We start from the raw sequence: 21,012 nt of genomic DNA on the forward strand, positions 1-21,012 counted from the left end.
GTTTGAGCTCCCTCTCCCTTTCAGATGCATCTCCGAGAAGGGAGCTTTCTGCATGCTCTTTAAAACCCAGCTATTTACGTAAGAGGGAGAAGGACCCCTTTCTGGTCTATTGTATCATCATCGGGATAGTAGTAACTGTCATACTTTATAAAGCCTTTATTCACTCTTTTTTTCCCACTTTACACACTGCTCCTGTTACCTTGTGTACCTATCTTTTCCCAAATTAGAGTAATAAGTATAACCTCAAGTATATCCCCTATAAGCAAATACAAAACCCTAAACTAACTTGAGGGTGACGAAGTCCCTGCTATACTCTTGCAGTTCGGACTTATTAAGTTAAAGGGTTATCGGAAGATTTTTGAGATGTTATTCCTACAGCTGGCCACAGGGGTGTTTGATGTGGGCCTGGCAGGCATGACCTTAGTGTAGCACCCCCTAAGGGAGCACTGTGGCATGGAGACTCGTCGCCTCCAACTGAAACCTTCAGACTTCTCAGACTTCTCAGACTTCTCAGACTTCTAGAACATCTCTCACCTGTCAGACCTTGAGCACTGACCCCTGCTACCTGGGCAATCACACCCCCCTTTCGCTGTCGAAAGCAAATAGTCATTCCACGTTTTCAAGGCCTTGCCACTGAAATGACAGCAGAAGGACAGGCAGGATTCAGGTATTCATGCAGTCTCGCTGGTGACGTGGCACAGGATATGGGACCCCTCCATCCCATGAAGAGTCCCTTACGCCTCATCTCTGGGCGTTGTCATCTCCCTTTCTTTTCCCCTTTCCTGTCTTTTTCGCTTCTTTATAGACCTCTCTGTCTGAACCAACACATCTGCCTGCCCCTGTCTGTGTTAATCAGTGCCATTGTTCTTTGTCTCTGGCCCTTCTTCTGTCTCTCTCTCTCTGTACTTCATCAACATACCTTCCCGGCATCTATGCACACATTTCTCTGTTTGTCTGCCTCGGTGAATGTACTCTGTATTAAGATTTAACTGCATTTTGTTTTCTTTTTCCGTTATTTTGAATGGATCTCTGTATTTCTTCTCGCACTGCCTGTATTGGTGTTTCATTCAATCGGTCACTCTTCGGAAGCGGGGGACGGTGGCGAGAGCGTGGTCTGAGAAGCAGATCTGGCGTGTGGAGTTGTAGAGAAATCACCCCTGTGGTTATCATGGTGTAGTTGCTACCATACCTGCCTTCATCTGCCTCATTTTAACTTGGTGTTGTTATGTCTGTGATGCTTGTGATTAGTTGATTCTCCTTTAAGCTGAATGAAACATACACTCACCCATGCCTGGTACACCTAAAACATTGTGCCTAGCAAAAAAGCGAATAAAGGGATGACCTACATGGGACTTCAAACCCGTTTACCTGTTTGATGAGATGTATGCGTGCTGACTACCTGCTGGGACCCCATGTAAGGATGAGGAGCAGACCCTGGTGCGAGCCTGTCTCTCCCAACACTGCGACGGTCTTATATATCCCATGGATTGCACCAATGACGTGTCCCTCGTATGCCACCATCCTCGTCTGCGTCAAGATGTAATGTGTGGATGGAAGTTTGATGACTCTCTTCAAGGTTATCAAAGAGACTCTTGCTGCAATGGAATGGTCACTTATCCTTTAATTAGCTAGAGGAGACCTACAAAGGTATTTTTCTAACATTACCTTGCACATGCTCTGAGGCTATCTATGGTGTGGCAGTCAATGACCTCAATGCATGTCCAAGGCCAATTGACTAATGATTATGAGATATTCATTCTGTATTAGATGGAGAAGATGGAATCAAGTTGATGAGTGTAGTCAAGGGAAGCTGTCAGAGATGGTGAGCACCTGCAACATGTGTGATCCACAAGACGAAGTGATTTCACAGGTGATGAAAATTGTATAATGTGACTGTGTGTGGCTCAGCTTGTACCTCTGGAGATCATACCAGCGCTCACATGCCAAAGCAATGAACATGGAGGATATCTTCATCAAGGACCCCATCAATGTGGAAAAGCAGAACACAGTTGTTGGTTTGGTGACACATATACCATGCAGAAACCCAAAGAGGAAGGCCAAACAGTTGTTGATACTATGGCATGAATTCAGCACACAGGAGTCAATGTTTTGCATGTGGCAGGGCACTATGCCATTGTTTATGGAACAGGTACGAATATGCGAATGCAGAGTGGTAGCCACTAGCCTGGACTAAAACGAATCACGTTTGTATGTGATCCACACAGACGGAGCATGACCATCGTCTACAGAGGAGACAGAAAAGGGTTGTATGAAAATACAATGCATGCGATTACCATGCATACCTTTACCATACATCGTTTACCATGCAGTGCCTTTACCATGCAATACCTTTATCACGCATGCCTTTATTGGTAAATTTGTGGGGGGACCCTTTTTGACATTATTATGCATTTACATTTTTTCTTTAGTGGGGGAAATCCTACCTAACCTCCCTCCTTTTTAAAATGATTTTTGCTCTCCTTTTTCACATTACCACTCTAAACCATTACCCACATCTAAACCCTAAAAAATATCCTCACCACCCTATACTCCTACCCCCAAACATTAAAAATTCTCTTGCCACCGTTTACTCCAGCCCATCTCTGTACCCTAAAATACCCTTAACAACATATACCTCTACCCGCTCCTAAACCCTAAAATACTCTTACCAATCAATTCCATTACCCACCCCCTAAGTACCCTTAGCAACCCAAACCCAGTTCTACATCCTTCAAATCCCCTTACCATCCTATAAACTTACACCCCTAAACTATAAAAATCTCCTTACCACTCAATATCCTCACCCCCCCCTTGAACTCTCAAAATGCCCTTACGACCTTATACACTTGCCCACCACTAAACCCTAAAAATACCCCTTACTACCATATAAACGTATCACCCCAAAACCCATATATACGCACACACTTTCCTTAAATATGCTTACTCAGCATGGGAAATGCATTTGTGGTAAAGGGATATTTGTGGTAATTGTGTCGTAATGGCATTGCATGGCAAGTGATGTGTAGTAAAGGCTGGTCACAAGAGAAAGAAGCCTGAAGAGATTCTCTTGATGTACATGGTGGTGGCTGACAACCGAAGGCACAGGTCAATCAGCAAGCATAAACTAAACATTGGTGGCTGCAGGTAAAAACTGGCATCGATATTGGATCTCCCATCGTTTATATTGGCAGAGAAGGTTTGCAAGACTGAGTTTATATAATGGCTGCCGCTCACCACACTGCTCAGGTTTGCACAGGTGCCCCTCAGCCAGCAACCCTTGAGGAACATATTAGAAGTTCAGGGGCACCTTTGCGATAATCAGGTGAATGTTAGGACTGAACTTGGCACTCTTATTAGCTGCAGCACAGAAGAGGCTTTCACCTCATAAAGTGTAGACTATACGTTCAGCTTAGTTTCAGAAAATGTTTGAAGACTTATAAGGGATCTTAAAATGAATAGGCAGCTTCAACACACATTGTAAAATGGTGCAGTATTTTCCTGCTGTGGTGCACTGATGAGCTGAAAACTCAGAAATCATTGAGAAGGTTAGTATCCCTATGTATCACCGATTGATCCATCCGGGGATGGTTTGAATGCAGGTGGACAGAAAAGCATAGGGCCAGGTACAGCCGGTACAGGTAAGAATGGTGGGGCGGTTGGGTTGGGTGGGGGCGGGGCGAGATGGGGGGGAAATCGAAAGACAATGGGATAGAGAAAATAAAATAAATAAAACCACTTATCTTGCCCTAACCGCATCGCCCACTCAGCGATGCGGCGACCGCAAGGTAAGTGGTTTTATTTATTTATTTTATTTTCCCTATGCCGTCGTATGTCAACTTGCACCCACCTACCCCCACTCAACCCTATCACTCTTACCTATACCAGCCATGCCAGCATAAGGCCAACCCAAGATGACATTGCGGTTAACGTCACAGAAGCCTGCTGCTTCTCCAAAACTGTACCTCAAAAGGTCTTTCATTCTATTGCGTTTCTAGTTTGTTTCTTGCTCATTTTATGTATATCAGAGTAACTTTTCCTGCCGTGCTTTATTTCTTTCATGAACTCTATGAAAAATGCAGTTTTTTATCTCGTTCTCTTAGACATTTATATTCTTCCTGTTTTCTATAAGTATTCTTTATCCTGATTTCACCCTGACACATTTTCGCCAAGGATTTCTCCTTCATCAAATTTCTGCTCACTTTTTCCATTAACTTCCCAATGCTTTCTTTCACTGTCACTTTTTTTATTTCAATATCTACTTTCTGTTTCTTGGTTTTTCTGAAGTTCAATGAACTCTGATTTCTATTTGTTTTCTCTTTCTTTCTGCTTTCACTGCTGCTTTTTTCATTTCTACTTTGTTCATATTGCCTTTTGTTGTCTCCCTTGAATCTCTTTACTTGTATTATACGTTCGTTGGTTAATCCTTTCATGCTGTCGCTCTCTTTCTCTCTCCCTTTTTCATTGTTTCTATTTTTTTTCTCTCATTCAGGCTTTGCAGCCTCGGGCAGGCCTATAATCATTTCTGTCCCATTAACTTTTTTTCTCTCTCTCTTCAGAAATTCTATTCTCCTAGTTGTTCCTGTTTCCCCAGAAGAAGTAAAGGATGCCTTAGCCCTCAATGAGTTCCTGCCAACTTAAACAGACTCTTTCTGCTTACATTCTCCTCTGTTTGCATGTTATACATTAGCTGTGACTAGGGTGCTTGCCCTTGTTCTAAGGCCACTAGCTCCTCCTCTGACATACAACTGCCTTTTTCTTTATTTCTCTCCTTACGTCTCATCAACCCTCACATATCGACTCTTAATTCCACCATGAAGCACTGACCTGCCCTGAAAACAGCTACTACAAGGAGTGTGCCGACACGTGTGCCACGAGCTGCGCCCGCATCTCAGACAGCAGCAGCTGCCCAACTTCCTGCGCCGAAGGCTGCGAGTGCAAAGAAGGGTTCTTCTTTGATGGTCAAGCATGTGTGACCATGGACGACTGCGGCTGCTTTGAAAATGGGAAATATTACAAGGTAATGCTTTTTTTTTGTGCTGTCTACTCTTGAATGCCCTTCATTTGAAGTAAATCATTTAAAAATACTTACACTGGCAAAGATATATAGATCCCTAAAGGTCAGTACTGAATAACCGCGTGTTAATAACGTCTTAACTTCTCAAGGTGAAAAACGTCACAAACATTACATTCAGTTAAAATATACAGATTGCTCAGTTTCACATGGTCAATCATTTATGTATGTAGCATCTTCCATCCCTTCATTTTTCTACTCTGCCTCTTGAAGGTATATTCTTTTTTTTTAATAACATTTTTATTGGTCATAAGATAGACAATTAATGGCAATTCATACAGGATAAAATTATAGTGGAACAAAATGAAAACAGTGTATATGGTCACAATTAATCATTAGCAGGTTCATATATAAATTCTCCAATATTACAAAAATAGATTGAATTAGAAAACTGGCCAAGATTAGATTAAATTACATGACATAGCAGGGATATAAACATGCATAAAACCATGCATACAACATTTTCAGCTTCCTATTAATCATTATTGACATATAAATGTATCCTGTCTAAAATGTTTCCAGACTTTATTATATTATTGGAGTGCATTGAGACCCCTTCCTCTAGCCAAAGCAAGCTCCAATTCATATATTTGATAGATAAGAGTTCGCCACTCAAGAGTTCTCGGGAGGCCATCATGATTGTAATACATTTCTGAGATCCCCCAACAAAATCATACTTGATACCTATCACTTTCTCCATAATAGTTAAATTGAGGAGCAAGTCCAAAATTAATGACAAATAATGTATCACCCCTTCCCAGAATTTTTGCAAACTGGGGCAGAGTACAAACATATGTAGGTCATCAGTTGCAAAGAGATTGCATTTAGGGCATCCTGGTCTGTCTGTACTACCTGTGAAAGCAGTTGCTCTCATTTAACAATGCACCACTGTTGTAACTTAAGGTTGACAGAGTGTACCGAGCGGTTCTAATGCCCACTGATTTTCTTCAACCGATACTTCAGATGATAAAAGTCTGCTCCATTTTGATGCAAAAAATGTTGTATCTTCCACTGCAAATTGTAGAAATACCTGAAACATCGTGCTTATAGTCAATTTCAATTTCAATCTTTATTTCGTTGCATTGCAACATAAAAGATAACAATAAAATATACAGTTCATAATATACTATACAACAATGTAACATTCATTCTAAGGGCTCCCTTCTACATTTCATCAATTTTAGCACGTTAGCTAGTATTTCATCGATAAAGCACATGATTTATACTCAGTTTGACACAGTATCAGATAAATATTAAAATGTTTTAAAAAAAGTAGAAAAGTAAAAAAAAAACCATTAAACATTAGATTGAATCTACAACCAGGGTTAAAATACAATGCATTGGCTTTGTTCATGGTTCCGGGGAGTCTAAGTAACATTTTTCTTAATCTAGAAGGAAAGGGATAGTTTCTTTCTAACAAAGTAAGTGGACAATAGAAATTTGCTAATGCCGAACACGATAACTTGACTGGTGTCCGTGCTTAGGATTCTGCCAGCTTCCCTATGGGAAATAGAGCCAATGTTACGGCACAAGGGGACTATCCACTTTTTCCTAGCTTTATTATAACTAGGACAAAAAAACAATATGTGGAAAATGTCCTCCCTTTGGTTATTGGTGCACAGAGTACAATATTCTTTATCGGTCTTTCCCCATCTTTTCTCAGTTACTTTTATCCTCAACGTTCCATACCTGAATTTTAGATATAAAGATTTTGCCAGTGGAGGTTGAATTTCATCTAGAAATTGTTCGAATAGAGCCTCGTTTTTTGCCATAAGAAATTTTTCAGTAAGGGGGCCATGGGTTCTTGAGTACACAGATTCATAATTCACATATGACCAGAAGCTTAGTTTTACAATTTTTTTGGAATTTAGGTTTAGAGATTCAGGCTCGTTCCAAAAGTGTAATAATCCGAGCTTGGTAAGCCAGTTTTTTACATGCTTGAACCAGAAAATCTTATTATCTCTATCCAGCTCTAATACTTCCTTCAGCCCGTTTCTATAGTCAGATAATTCCAAGGTTGTCCATAATCTGACCCACATCAGCAATGGTCTCAGTACAGCTTGCTGATCAGTGTGTTTAATATTAAGGTCTAAGAATAGGGGTATCAGGGGAGTGTTGTTTGGGACTTTTAATAAACCCCTGACAAATTTGTTTTCCAGTATTTCAAAAGATTTTTTACATACTGGCCCCCAAATTTCTGCCCCATACAAGGAGGCAGATTGAACCTTGTATCTAAAGAGCTCTATCGCGGGAGTAACTGCTTTATTCACACTTTTATTATATCTCTGTGTTATTGGGAAGCAATTTTGTTTAAACACCAGTTTAGATTTTTCCAATTGTGGGCCCCATCCCATTGCAGAATCCATCAAGACCCCCAGGTAGGTAAAACTGTGCTCGTAATCTAATCTTTGCCCATTTAACATTAGGTTCTTTTTAAAAGTTTTATGCGGGTTCAGTGCCATATATTTTGTTTTTTTTATATTAATTTCTAATCCTTTATTGATACAGTACTGTTGGAACCTGTCTAATAGGATCTGTAGTCCACGTGGCGTTTGTGATATTAAGATTGTATCATCCGCGAAGAGGAGGGACGCAACTCGTTCCCCTCCCAGTCGAGGAGAGTCATTATCGCAATTTTCCATGTAGGTTGCGATATCATTTACATAAAGGGAGAATAGAGTAGGGGCCAGGACGCAGCCCTGTCGCACTCCCCTTCTTATCGGAATCGGGTCTGTGAGTTCCCCATTTGGGCCCCATCTGACCTTGGCGTAATTCTCCCGATGCAATCCTATTACAAGTTTTAATAAATCGCCAGGCAGCCCTTGCCTATTCAGGGTTTCCCAAAGTAGATCTCGTGGAATGAGATCAAATGCTGCTCGCAGGTCAACAAAGGTCACATACAAGTGACCTTTGCGGATGATGACATACTTCCAATACAAGCAGCATAATCTGAGTACTTGATCAATTGTACTTATTTTGCTTCGGAATCCCGCCTGATATTTAGATAAAATTGACTCCTCCTCCAACCATGAATTTATTCTATTTAGAATGTGCCTAGCATATATTTTTTGCGTGATATCTAAAAGACTAATGAGGCGGTAGTTTGCTGGATCACCACGATCCCCTTTTTTAAAAATGGTAATGATTTCTGCGCCATTCCAAGTATCTGGAATGTGCTCACTAGCCGTAACTATGTTAAATAAATGATTTAAATAGGGTGCCCAGACATCAATATTGTACAAATACAGGTCACCGGGGATTCTATCAAGCCCTGGCGCCTTCCCTTTCTTAATTGAGATAATTGCTGCCTCTGTTTCTTTTAAAGTAAACACTACCTGGTGAGTGTTAACTGATGGTGTAAGCGGGGGTACATCATTTGCTGCCTCGGTCGAGGTTTTGGCCGCATACAATGACGAAAAGTGCTTGACCCAAGTGTCTTCATCTAAGTAGACCTCCCTGGAACCTTTCTCTCGTTTATTTTCCTTAGCTGCCAGTTCCCAGAATTGTTTCTGGTCCTTGTTTTTGGCGGCTGTTAACATATTGAGCCACAATTCCTCATCCCATGAGGATTTAGCTCTTAATATTATTTTGTTATAAGCCTTTCTTTTCTCTCTAACTATTGACGGACTTTCCCCTTTAACAGCGTTAATCAGTGCAGTTTTGGCAAGGCGGCATTCCTTGTTATACCAAGGTTTGCCTACAAATTTTGCACTAGTCCTACCTGCACCTTTTTTAGGTTTTTTAGTAAGAATTTCTAATAATTGGCTGAAAAGGGATTTATGTAAGTCGAAAAATTCTTTAGGAGTGCAGCTGAGGGGACAATATCGGTCCAGGGTATCTGCAAAAATGCAATAAATATTAGCTAGCAAATCCTCTTTTTCTAGGACAAATGCCCATTTAACCGCCCTACGATTGTTACTAAGAACAATATTATCGGCAATGGTTGAGGTTGCTATACTATGACCTCCCTCCATGTTGTCAAGCTCCATAACCATGCTTAATAGAAAACTCATTTCTAGGGGGTAGTGGTCACTTTCGTATCTTTCTTTGACCTTTAGGTCCACTGTAAAAGGCCAGAGATCAAGGGAGACAATAACATAGTCTATTTTACTCCCATAATTGCCTCTCTTAAATGTAGGGGCTTTAGGGCTGTCTGAAGGCATACGGCCATTACATGCTCTCAGACCATGTGAGGTCAGGAACCGTGTGATTTGTAGCGCCAATGCTGTACCGGCAACCATACGATTCTCATTCAGGGCAGGTATTGCATTGGCGTTATCCTCCTCCTCAAACAATATAGCTATCCCTGAGATTGGTTCAAAGTTGCAGTTCAAGTCTCCACATAGAATAACACCTGGCTCTGTTTTTAGTGAATCCATGAGCGACTCCAACTTCCCTATACACATAGATTCCTTGTGGGAAGATTGGGGACTGTTGTAAACATTAAATAAATAGAACGCCCTATTATCCACTGTTGTTATTTCTAGACAAAGAATGTCTAAGGAGTCGGTGTTGATCATTTTGATAGCTAATTTAATGGAAACATTGACCCATACTAAGAGGCCTCCAGATGCACGACCTCTCAAGGAAGGGACAGCCTCTATTTGGTAGGTTTTATAGCCAACCCTGTGCAGTTGTACTGTAGCCCAAGTTTCCTGCAACACACAGATGTCAAATGTGTTTATGTATGCGTTCCAGTCGGGATCATTCAATTTTGCACGCACCCCCGCAGTGTTCCATGAGACGAGTGAAAATAGGGAAGATCCCTCATTCGTATCATGGGGCATGACAGGTACAGCTGCTATTTGGCTCCTAATCACTTCATCTGGACCTATAACAACTAGGCATGTATCCTCCCTAGGTCTACTATCACCTTCTTTCCAGTGGTTATGTCCCAAAGTACATGACACATTTTCTATCCCCCCAGCATCACTGCTTTGGCTCGGGACAAGTGGTAACAAGAATAAGCCCTCATTTATCCCAGGAGACGCCACAGGAGATGCAACAGACAGTCTATTTTTAATTGTTTCATCACAAATAACGGCAGTGTATGGGCCTGGCTTCAAACAACTTAATCCATTTTCCACAATACACTCCCGAATACATGTAGCATTTTCAGTACCCCTATTATCTTCCATGCTCTTTAAACATCAATCGCACTCTTCCAAACCACTGAATGCCTCAAACCTATTTGTTAGTTCCAAGGGAGTAAATGGGATGAGATTAGACATGTTACCATTCCCTCTTTGGTTGTGGCTATTTGGTACAGTGTTCCACCCGTGAATTAGAGGGGGTGGAGCAAGGTGGTGCAAGTAAGCAGGATTCCTAGCTGCTTCCATATTCGAAAATTGTGTATTAAAAGGATTGAAGCTAGTTGCATATTGAGGGGGGAATACAATTGATCTTGGATAAAAATAAGTTAATGGGCGTGGCACTATACAGTTATTTTCGTTGCCGTAAGGCCAACTCAAAATATATTGGACCGCCTTCATATCCCTGAAATTTACAACTACAATGTCACCCCCTATATCTTTTGTTCTGCCACCCAGCCAAGACAGACGGCGCACATGTACTATTTCACCATTTACATAGTTGGCTTTGGGTCTATACAATGACAACCAGTGCATGATCTTGTTCTTTAACTGAAGGTAACCTTCCCGCTTTCCACTTGTCAACTCAGGAACCCCGGTAAGCACCACTACATATGGTAGTGCCTCAGGTGGGAGTTCTATAGGTGGTGTCCTTCCCTGACCCCCTCTTACGTGACCAACCTCTTTCTCTTCAACTCTAGGCAGACTGTTTGGAAATGTAGTTGTTTCCCTAGGTTGGATGTTAACTAGGGTGTCCGTAGAATTTGATATTATGGTAGATCTACTTTTAGTAGATTGTATTTGTTTTGGGTCAGTGTTTTTGAACGATTTGCTAACAGAATGAGCACCTATTGTTGGATGGCTAGGGCCAGCTACATTAGCCACTACTATGTTGCTATCAGTAGTAGAGTTAGTAGATTTTGCAGCTGCTCGTTCAGTAGAAGTAGTACACATTGTATGTGGAACCTTTTGGGACTGTATTGCGTTCTGGGGTCTAGATGGCCTTTCCAATTGCCCAAGAGCTACCAGGTCCAACTCTATCCTCCCCAGCCTTGATTCCACTCCCTTTAGTCTGTCGGATAAAGCTAACATATAAGTACGCACAATCATTTCAATATTGTCCAGTAGATTCTTCGGGAAGGTTGTCTGCGGACCTTCTTCTATTGGAGAATGGATAATGTCAGGCAATATGGTTAATGGGGAAGGAGGTGTTGTGGGTTTTGACGGAGTTATGGCAATTGCCATTGTTTGCTTATTGGCTGGTTTTCCCGTGGTCATGGTAGAGTCAAGGCTGGTCTTCTTACCAAAATCCAAGTAGCTAACCTTGGGCTTACTTGTGTTCATTTTTGTCCGTCTCTTTTTCGGAGGTGGGGGCCCATATACTTTGTTAGCCAATGACTTCTGAAGTTTCCCACTTACTACCTTTCCCGGCCTGATTGTAGGTGAAATCAAAATAGCAGCGGGATTAGGTGTGCTAGGGAGATCTAGACCCTCATTTTGTGACTCGGCCAAGGATTGCGTTGGTGAAATGGCAGGTGCTAGACATTCCTTGAGCAATAGGGGCACACTAGCAGTTGGAGAAACATTATCAGTAGGAATATTATTTGTGTCGTTGTCCAATGTGACAGAGTAGATGGGCTCAGACAATGTCCTATTTTTAATGCGTTCAATTGAGCGGCGCCTATCCGCCCGCTTCTCAGCAAGTAATAGTTCTTTGTTGCCCTCGGGAGCAGCCTTTGGGAAATAATCGTCCAGTGTTCTGTTTAATATACTCCCAGATTTATCCAAGCCAGTAGTGGCAATGCTAACAGCAGCAGTAGCCATCAAACAGTTTGGGAGTGATAGTGAATGTAAGTATAGTTGTACTTACTCAGGACTTCGGGCCCAGCCCAGCCTAATCCGGCCTTTGAGGGCCGTAGAGGGCCCGCCCTTTGCCCGGGCTTCGCCCCGGGCGTCCCGCTCGCGTCCCGCGTTGCGGGCGAGCCCCTCCTTAGTAGCGCCTCCTGGCGCAAGATTATGGCGCGTTGCAGGTGCGCCGGTGTAGAGGCCCCTGGGAAAGCGAGTTTCTCCTCGCAGCGCCCGCAGTTGACACCAGCGCGGCGGCGGCGGGAGAACTCGGCAGGCGGGACAGAGGCGAGCAGTTGGTCTCCCCGACAGCGGTAAGGTCTTCCGCCAAAGTGCAGTCACACGGAGTATCCCTCAATCAGTTTGCAGCAGCCGTGCTTATAGTGGTTGTAATATCAGGCTTAAGATTATATAAAAAAGATCAGATCTGTCGATATCCTGTGCTTGTTAAATATTCGTCCACAAGGAATCCCTCAATTGAAGATATTTAAAAAAAGAATGATGGGGTAGCCCAAAAAAAATCAGCAAAGGCGTTAAAACCATCTAGATCAAATAGTTGGCCCATTGTTATAATACCACAATCCGCCCAGACTGTGCAAGTTAAGTCCTGGGAAAAAAGGAAAAAAGCAGTGTTGTTCCAGATGGTATTGTCTTCGTTAATAAAACCAACAGAATATTTCTTACATATCCCCTTCCATATGAAAATAATATCTTTAATTATCGTATAACACACCCTTTTATAGTAGTTAGGAGCATTCAGTCGATAAAAAAAAAGACTCACGTCGGGACCAAGAGCAAGCCGATAGCAGAATCGTACAAAATCATGCTCACCCTTAGTCTGTGAGCTACGCAATCGGAATAGCGCGCCTTGATTGCCTGTAGCCCCAGATAAAACTACCTACTGCACCTTCAAGTCTTCTAAAGAAAGAGTCCAGGACCCTTAGCTGGATTGCCCTGAAAAAGTAAAGAAATGAAAGAAGAATATTAATTTTAATTATATTTATCCATCCTAATATAGAAAGTGGTAACCTACTCCATGATTTGAATTTAGAAATGTTTGCTGCTAAAAAGATTTGTAGTTTAATTTGACTATGTTGGATTCCACAGGGCAGAAGCCTAACACCTAGGTAAACCGCTGAAGTAGTGGTCCCAGAAATAGGAACATCGGGAGAAAAATTCAGAAGAACCCGGGTTTTAGATAGATTCAGTTTGTAGCTAAAGAAATGGCCAAATGTGCGAGCTTCAAGAGCAATCTGAGTAATTGGTACTGCAGGATTGGAGGAGAAAATTGTCACATCGTCGGTATATGCATTTAAGATTAATATTTGGCCCCTGAGAGCCCATGGTTGGATATCTAAATTCCTAAAGAGGGAATACAAATAGGGCTCGATATACAAGGCAAAATGGAGTGGGGGGAGTGGGCACCCCTGACTTGTTCCTCGGAAGATCCCAAACAATCCTGAATAGCTCCTGGCATATGCCACTTGGGCGTGTAATGTCTCATTAAAAGGCCGAATTTTTTAATAAAATCTTTCCCTATACCAAAGGCAGCACTCTGATCATAAGCAGTCCCATGCAACATGGTAAAATGCCTTCTCGGCATCGAGTAATATCATGCCCACATTCATATTACACTTTTTGGGGAAAAAAATTATTTTAAAAATGTTATTGCATCAATACTCAACAACATACCATGGCACTGTTACACACGCACACAGCCTCCAAACAATCCTAGCTTACTGTATAATGTTTTACACAGCCATAGAGCCAACAACACGTTCCGGGCAGGCGGCGACAAAATTGAGGACCCAATTGCCTGTCACTCAAACACACAGTTTCATGTTCCCATTGACTATTCACAAGTCGGTGATACATGCTATCTACAGTCCCAAGGAACATCAATGGTGTCAACTGCATCTACACTCAACTGCATGCCTAAAGTCACCGTCTGACGTGTCCCCTAGTCTTCGCACGTGTTGTCAGTAGCTCGCACCTCTACCCTGCATCGGTTTCCTCCTCCTCCCTTTCCTTCTCCCAGTCTCCACCACTTTTATATGTCGTATATAGACCCCAAAAATTCTTCGATCGACTCCTAGGCGGGAGTAACTCGCTGTAATTCTCTAACTGTGTACAGCAGTACAACATGTTGGGTAACCATTGTTGCAGTGTCGGAACAGGGCCCCTCATCCAGCTCATTGCCACCCTACGCTTGGCCATAAGAAGCCCTATATCCACCATCCTGCGAATAGCTTTAGGGAATATTTTGGAGTACCCACTGCCGGGTCTGGTGTGAGCTCCGTCTCTACCACCTCCCCCAACTCTCTGAATATTTCCACCCAATAATCTTGTATCCCCGGACATTGACATGCCAAGTGCATAAAATCTGCTGTCTGTTCCTGACATCTTTCGCAAGTCACCTCTTCCCGAAGACCATATCTGCAAAGCCTCTCTGGGGTGTAATAAACCCAATGAATGTACTTAAAGTGTTTAAGCCTATGTCTGCCATGCAGCAAAATCTTTCTAGTGTTCATGCAGCAGTAGGACCATATGGAGTCGTCAATCGTCATCTGCAGATCTCGTTGCCAAGCTAGCCTAGCCGCAGTGTATCTGTTTTCCCTGTGAAAGATGGTTAATTCATACATGGCTGTTATCATCTTGCAGGGAGATTTAGTCTTGATAACATGCGTCAGTTCCCGTACTTCTGGTGGTTCAGCTAAGTCTTCTCCCAGCATGTCACGCAGCGCCCTACGCACCCTGTAGTACTGGAATCTATGCAGCATATTGCCAGCGTTAGCAGCTCCATCAACCTTCTCCCAGGTCTTCACCACTCCGTCTAGAAATAGGTCCCCAGTCACTTCCAGCGTCAGTGCGTGTAGTGACTGTACCACGCCCCTATCTCTACATGGCCCAAACCATCTCGTCCATTCTATAGGCATATCCGGTGAGTACAATAATGCTCCAGCTTGCTGTTGCAGTATACTATGCCAGGCATGTCAGATTGAATTTATAGAATCGAAAATACCCGTTCTGTGGTCCACAGGCTCAAATATCATGGCAGGTAGGGTATTTGGTTCAGCAAACAGTCTCTCCATTCGCAGAAACAGGATATCTGCCTCGCCGTGTATCCAGGCATGCAGTAGAGCTCCCTGCGCTGCCCTATAATATAACTCAAAATCCGGTGCCCCCAGTCCTCCCATATGATACGGCAGAGTAAGGACTTGCCACCGTACCCTTGCCTGTTTTCCCCCATGCCAATTATATCATGGATTGGTGAAGTCTGTTGAAGTAGAATCTTGGTAAAACTATAGGAATATTCGTGAATAAAAACAGGAGTCGGGGCAAAACTATCATCTTCATAATTGAGATTCGTCCCATTAGTGATAATTGGAGGCTAGACCATAGCTCTACATCGTCTTCAAGTTTAGCCAGTGCCGTGTCGTAGTTTTCTCTAAAGACTACTTCGGAATCGGTATGCAGCCTAATACCCAGATATCTAATAGAGTCGGTTGACCACTGCAGTGGGTACTCCATATCAAATTCCACCGTGGCGGGGGTGAGAGGAAACACCGTCGACTTTGCCCAGTTAACCTTTAGCCCTGACAGCTCTCCAAGGTGAACTACCTCCCTTATGATTGACGACAAGTTAGTTTCAGGGTCCCGTACATAGAGCAGCGTATTGTCTGCGTAGGTCGACACCACTGTTCTATACGTCGGGAATCCTATTCCCTCGTTGCCATGATATTCTCGTAATGCACATGCCAGTGGCTCTGCCACTAGTGCGTATAGCAGTGGGGACAGAGGGCAGCCTTGCCTAGTCCCGCTCGAGATGGGGAATGGATGGGTAATCATATCGCCCAGGCGAATACGCACCGCGGGCATGTAGTATAATATTCATATTAACTGTAAAAAGACCAGCCCACTCCCTTTCTCGTCATCACCAACCTCATGAACTCCCATTCTACTGAGTCAAAAGCTTTTTCCATATCTAGAAAAACTGCTATCGCCTTGTTTTCCTGTCTAACATGTTGCATGGCTCCAAACACCATGCGTATGTTATATGTAAGGTTCCTATTCGGTATGAAACCTGCCTGCTCCGCGGCGACCAGGATACTGGACAGGAGGGCAAGTCTGTTGGCTAATATTTTAGCAAAAATCTTAGTATCCACGTTAAGCAGGGAGAGAGGGCAATACGAGCCACACTCCTCTGGTGGTTTGTCTGGTTTGGGGATGGTGACCAAAAGGGCCTTTCTCATGGACTGTGGCATAGTGCCAGAAGTACACATGTCATCGAACAGAGTAGCCAGGTGCGGGAGCAGCAGGTAAATAAAGGCCTCATAAAAGGAGACCGTTAGACCATCCGTCCCTGGGGCACTGCTAGCTCTCATGTTCGCCAGGGCTTCCGAAATTTTGTCTTTCTCGATAGGTTGCATAGGAACTCTCTGTGCACATCAGAGAAGAATGGTAATCTAATATGTTCCAAGTAGTCTAAGATTTGCTCGTCCATCCCTTCCGAGCGCGAGGTGTACAGGTCCGAGTAAAATTGTTTGAAGCGCTCCGCAATTGCCACATCATCCGTTAATAATGTCCCGTCTATAGCCCTAACCTCCGAGATCTGCGCCTTGCTACGACTCGCTTTCATCATTCGGGCTAATACGGATCCCGGGTGATCTCCCGCCCCGTAGATGCACGCTGTTGCGTAGTTGCCCATATGTTTTACTTCGCTCTCTGCAGCGTTGTGGTATTCCTCTATCAGCTTTTTGATCTCTTTTTCTAATTCCACCCACCTCCCCCCCTCAAGTGATCTGCTGGAGTTCTAGGTCATTCAGTTTTTGTTCCAGGTCTGATGATCTCTTCTGGATAGCTCTCAACACTCCTGAATGTTTAGACATCGCAATGCCTCGTATATAAACCATATATGTTTCCCAAATGGTCTGCAAGCTGTCTACTGAATCAATATTCGTGCTGAAAAACGTTTCTATGGCCTCTGCCATTTCCTCCCTAAAAAGTGGGTCTAGAAGGGAGTAAGGGGAAAATCGCCACGTAAACGGCAGAACAGTCTTTTTCTGCGTGGTGAGGACCAGCAGCAGCGGGGAATGATCAGAAAGTGTGCGCGGTAGTATCATGCATTGTCGAATCTGGTTAATTAACGAGAAAGGGGCAAGCCAATAGTCTATCTGTGTGTGTATGTTGTAGAATGCAGAGTAGTGAGTTAAGCCTCCCCTATCTCCATTGCAGACTCGCCATACGTCGTCGAGCTCCATGCAAACCATTATGCTGACCAGCATCCTCTCAGCCGCCACCGGCTCTCTCGAAGGACCCGCAGATCTGTCGAGATCTGGGTTACGTACCAAATCGAAATCTCCTCCCCATAAGAACTGTGCGTTCCATAAGCTTTTGGCCACTTTAGCAAAGGTCATAAAAAACTCAGGGCTGTCGTAATTGGGGACATACACATTGACAATGATTAGATCCAAACCACGACCTTTACAATTAGAGATAACATAGCGACTGTCTGCATCTGAGTGTAATTGTGTGAGTTTGAAGGGTGTTCTGGGGTTAAACGTGTCAGCACTCTAGCATGTGTAGTGAACTCTGCCAAATTGGTGTTCCCCAGCAGTCCTCTACTGCGTAGCATAGGGCTCGCAGGCAGTAGATGCGTTTCCTGTAGCAGAGCTGCATCCACATTGTCCCTGTTTAAGTAGCTAAGCACTTTCCTAAGCGTACATTGGTCGTTAAGTCCTCTAACGTTCCAAGTCACTGCCCTCATGCAGTCCATTGGGTTACGAATATTCGTTGCCTCATGTGCCATCATAACTAAATCCTGTTCTCCTCATGTAATCTGACTCGCTGCGTGCACGTGTACAGTGTACCATAGATGAAAACAAAAACAAATCCCTCAACAATTCCCGTTCAAAAGCAACACCCACTTTTCCCCGCCCACCTCCCACAGCAGACCTCCCCCAACTTGGCTGCATGAAAGTCCACAACAGTTCCCCCCTCCCCACCCTCCCGCGCACTCCCAAAAAATGCGAAGGTTGTGTAAGGCACTTGTAGGCAGAGGTAGCTCCTTATGTTGACCACTAGCGATCAATAACATTTGCCCTGACGGGCCCTGGCCCACTGCATCGTCCATATCAAGTTTCAGCATTTACCTTAAGACCAATTCCATCTATCGTTTCCCCCCAATTTTGTCCACAACATCTACTCCCCGCTCCCAATGAATGGTACAGGGCCCGTCAGACCCTGCAGCCCCGTGTCATCACTCAGTCTATCCGACCTGACTCGTTTCTAACATATTCCCAACCACTCTTTACCTCAGTTATTATTGTAGGAGAGCAGAGGCACTCTCTGAACCATCAAGCCCCTCAATGTTCAATCGGTGTAACCCAAAATTACCCCCAGCTCCATCCCCCACCAGCCCCCTCCCATTCCGTTATCTTACTCTCCTGGTGGTCACAGCCTCACTGAGTCAATCCTGGTCTACTAACAAGCCTCCGGCAGCTTCTTCCAGCAGTCGTTTTTCCGGGCTCTTTCTTGTACTTTGGATCAGTTTTTGATTACCTGCTGTAATTTCTTAGGGTCCGTAAAAATATGTGATCGCCCTTGCCTGTTGACTCTAAGTTTCACCAGATACAGCATGTCAATAAATACCTAGGTCACGTAGCTGTTTCTTCAGTGGAATGAAGTGTCTGCGGGCCTCCTGGACCCGGGAGGTGAAGTCTGGGTACAGTGACAACTCGGAGCCTTAGTATCTCAGAATTTTCTGCTCCCTGGTTATTGGAAGCGCTGTGTCAGTCACGATAGTTTAGTAGTTTCGCGATCATTGCCCGTGGAGGCGTGCCCACCGGAGGTCTCGGGCCCAGGGAGCGATGCGCCCTATCCACTACAAACATTGTCAAAAAAAACCCTTCTTCCAGAAGTGTCACCAACAGTTTCTCCATGAACTGCTCCATGTTCCCAGTATGGGTGGTCTCCAGAAGGCCCGTGATGCGCAGGTTGCATCGGCGCGAATGCGCCTCCAATTCCTTAGTCTTGTCATGCATCGCTCTAAGGGCCTTCCCGAATTGCTTGTGGTCCGCATCTAGAGTAGTGTGCACCTCCTCCATCTCCGTTATTCGCCGTTCAGACATGTCCAATCTTTCAGCATGCTTGTCCAGGCGGACTGCCATTCTATCCATTCTATATGTGAGGGCGTCCATTGATTTAAGCATGCTGCGGATGTCAGGGTACGAGTCCTCGCTCACCGGAGGCTGCATCCTTGTTTCCTAATTTGTAGTGGTGTCGTGAGATTTAGACCTCTTCTGTTCAAAGGATAACTTGGACTGCGTCTTATCTCCTCTGCACATAATGCTGGGTGTGTAGCTCTGGAGCTGTAGGTACTCCCAATCTGCGTATACACTGTTGTTCTTGGATAAGTGGGGCACAGCCTGGCTAGGGCCAGCTTCCACCACCCCCGTTACTACACCAGCGTGCCAAGTCAGGGGTCTTTGCGTGTGATACGGCCCTCCTGCCAGGGATCAAGCGGGGCTGATGTCACACCGTTATTTACCCCCAGTTGGCTCCTGCACTCCCCCTTGAGATCAATTGCGTGCAGAGGAAGGGCTGCAAGCCACCCCCGGGGAATGAGTGCTGTGTGCTGGCTCCACCTCCCACTATCCTCTGGGGAAGACTTCTGGTCTTGCTGCAACAGGTCCCCACAGTGCCTGAAAGCAAGTGCAGGGCGCAAGTCCCACACCCCCAGGTAAATAGCACTCCATGGGGGGGCCTATAGCTCGATGCAAGCAGTCTTCTTTCTCCGTAGAGATATCCTCCACTCTGCTCACTGCACCAGCAATCATGCTCAATTGGCCCCCCACCAGGGTACCAGTGACGTTTTCCTCACATTGCCAGCCGCCGCCGCTTGTCCCGCACTCACCCGCTTCTGCCAGATCACCCTGGGTGTTGTCTGGTGCAGCCTCCGGTCAGCCTCCAAGTACCAGCACACGCCGCTCCACTCCGCAGCGCGATCCAGGTTGCTTATACTCCGCAGCACCGCAGCGCGAAGCAGCCGCTTCCCCACTCCTGTGCCCGTGACCTCATGGCAGCGCCACCCTCGGTGCCGCTCAACACTCCAGGATATTAGTATCTCACCCGGGCAGCCTATGCAGCAATCTTCAATAGAGCGCACCTTCTGTCTCAAGCGCCAGCTGCACGTCGCGTGACGCTGCTCGGCCGTCGCTCACCCTTCAGCTCGGGGATGCCGCGGCCTGTCTGCTTCCCTGCTGCACTGCCCTGAGACCGCCGTTGTACACCTCCAATTTTGGGCGTAGACGGCTCAAACGCACCCGATGTCTTTCCGATGTCAGGGCCGTCGTACAATGTGCTTTACATTGCAAATGCTGTCGGATTACTGAAGGATGGTTTGACTACGCGGCAGAGCCCCGGGCTCAAGCGGCCATCTTGTCTGCGAGCTAGCACCGCCCCCATTCATATTACACTTCTCAGCGATGTCGAAGGGGTAATTGATGTATTAATATGAGCAATAGTGTCCCTCCCTGAAACAAATCCATGTTGCTGTGGGGATACTAAAGCTGAAATTATTGAATTAAGACGGAAAGCCAAGATTTTAGCGAACCATTTGGCAACAGTGTTAATGAGTGGAATGGGCCGAAATGAGCCCAAATCCTCAGCAGGTTTCACTTTTTAAAAAAAAGCTCCTAATGATAGTTATTTGCCAACTTGTTGGAACTGCCCCTCCTGCTTGAATACATTGAATGACAAAAGTAATTTCCAAACTTAATATATACCTGAACAACTTATGAAACTCAATGGGTAACAAATCCACCCCTGCAGCCATGCCTGAGGGCAAAGCCATTAATGCAGCCTCGGTTTCCAGGCTTGATATATCTGACTGCAGGTCCTTGGAGTGGTCTTCTGCTAAAGACGGGAGATTGCAGCGTTGAATATGTTCTATGCATTTGCATTAATCGAACTCTTGTGACTGGCTGTATAGTTTCCCATAACACA

At 44.6% G+C, this 21,012-nt stretch overlaps 1 protein-coding gene across 1 annotated transcript in view; it reads left to right on the forward strand.

The window, feature by feature from the left end:
• The window catches only part of FCGBP (Fc gamma binding protein), a 287,645-nt gene that overhangs the window by 202,031 nt on the left and 64,602 nt on the right, over positions 1-21,012 (forward strand). The window contains exon 17 of the mRNA XM_078653817.1: positions 4,818-5,017. Within this exon, the coding sequence (XP_078509943.1) occupies positions 4,818-5,017 (200 nt within the window). The remainder of the gene's footprint in view (positions 1-4,817; positions 5,018-21,012) is intronic.

Source organism: Lissotriton helveticus, chromosome 7 (assembly GCF_964261635.1).
Source record: "Lissotriton helveticus chromosome 7, aLisHel1.1, whole genome shotgun sequence".
Taxonomy (NCBI): domain Eukaryota; kingdom Metazoa; phylum Chordata; class Amphibia; order Caudata; family Salamandridae; genus Lissotriton; species Lissotriton helveticus.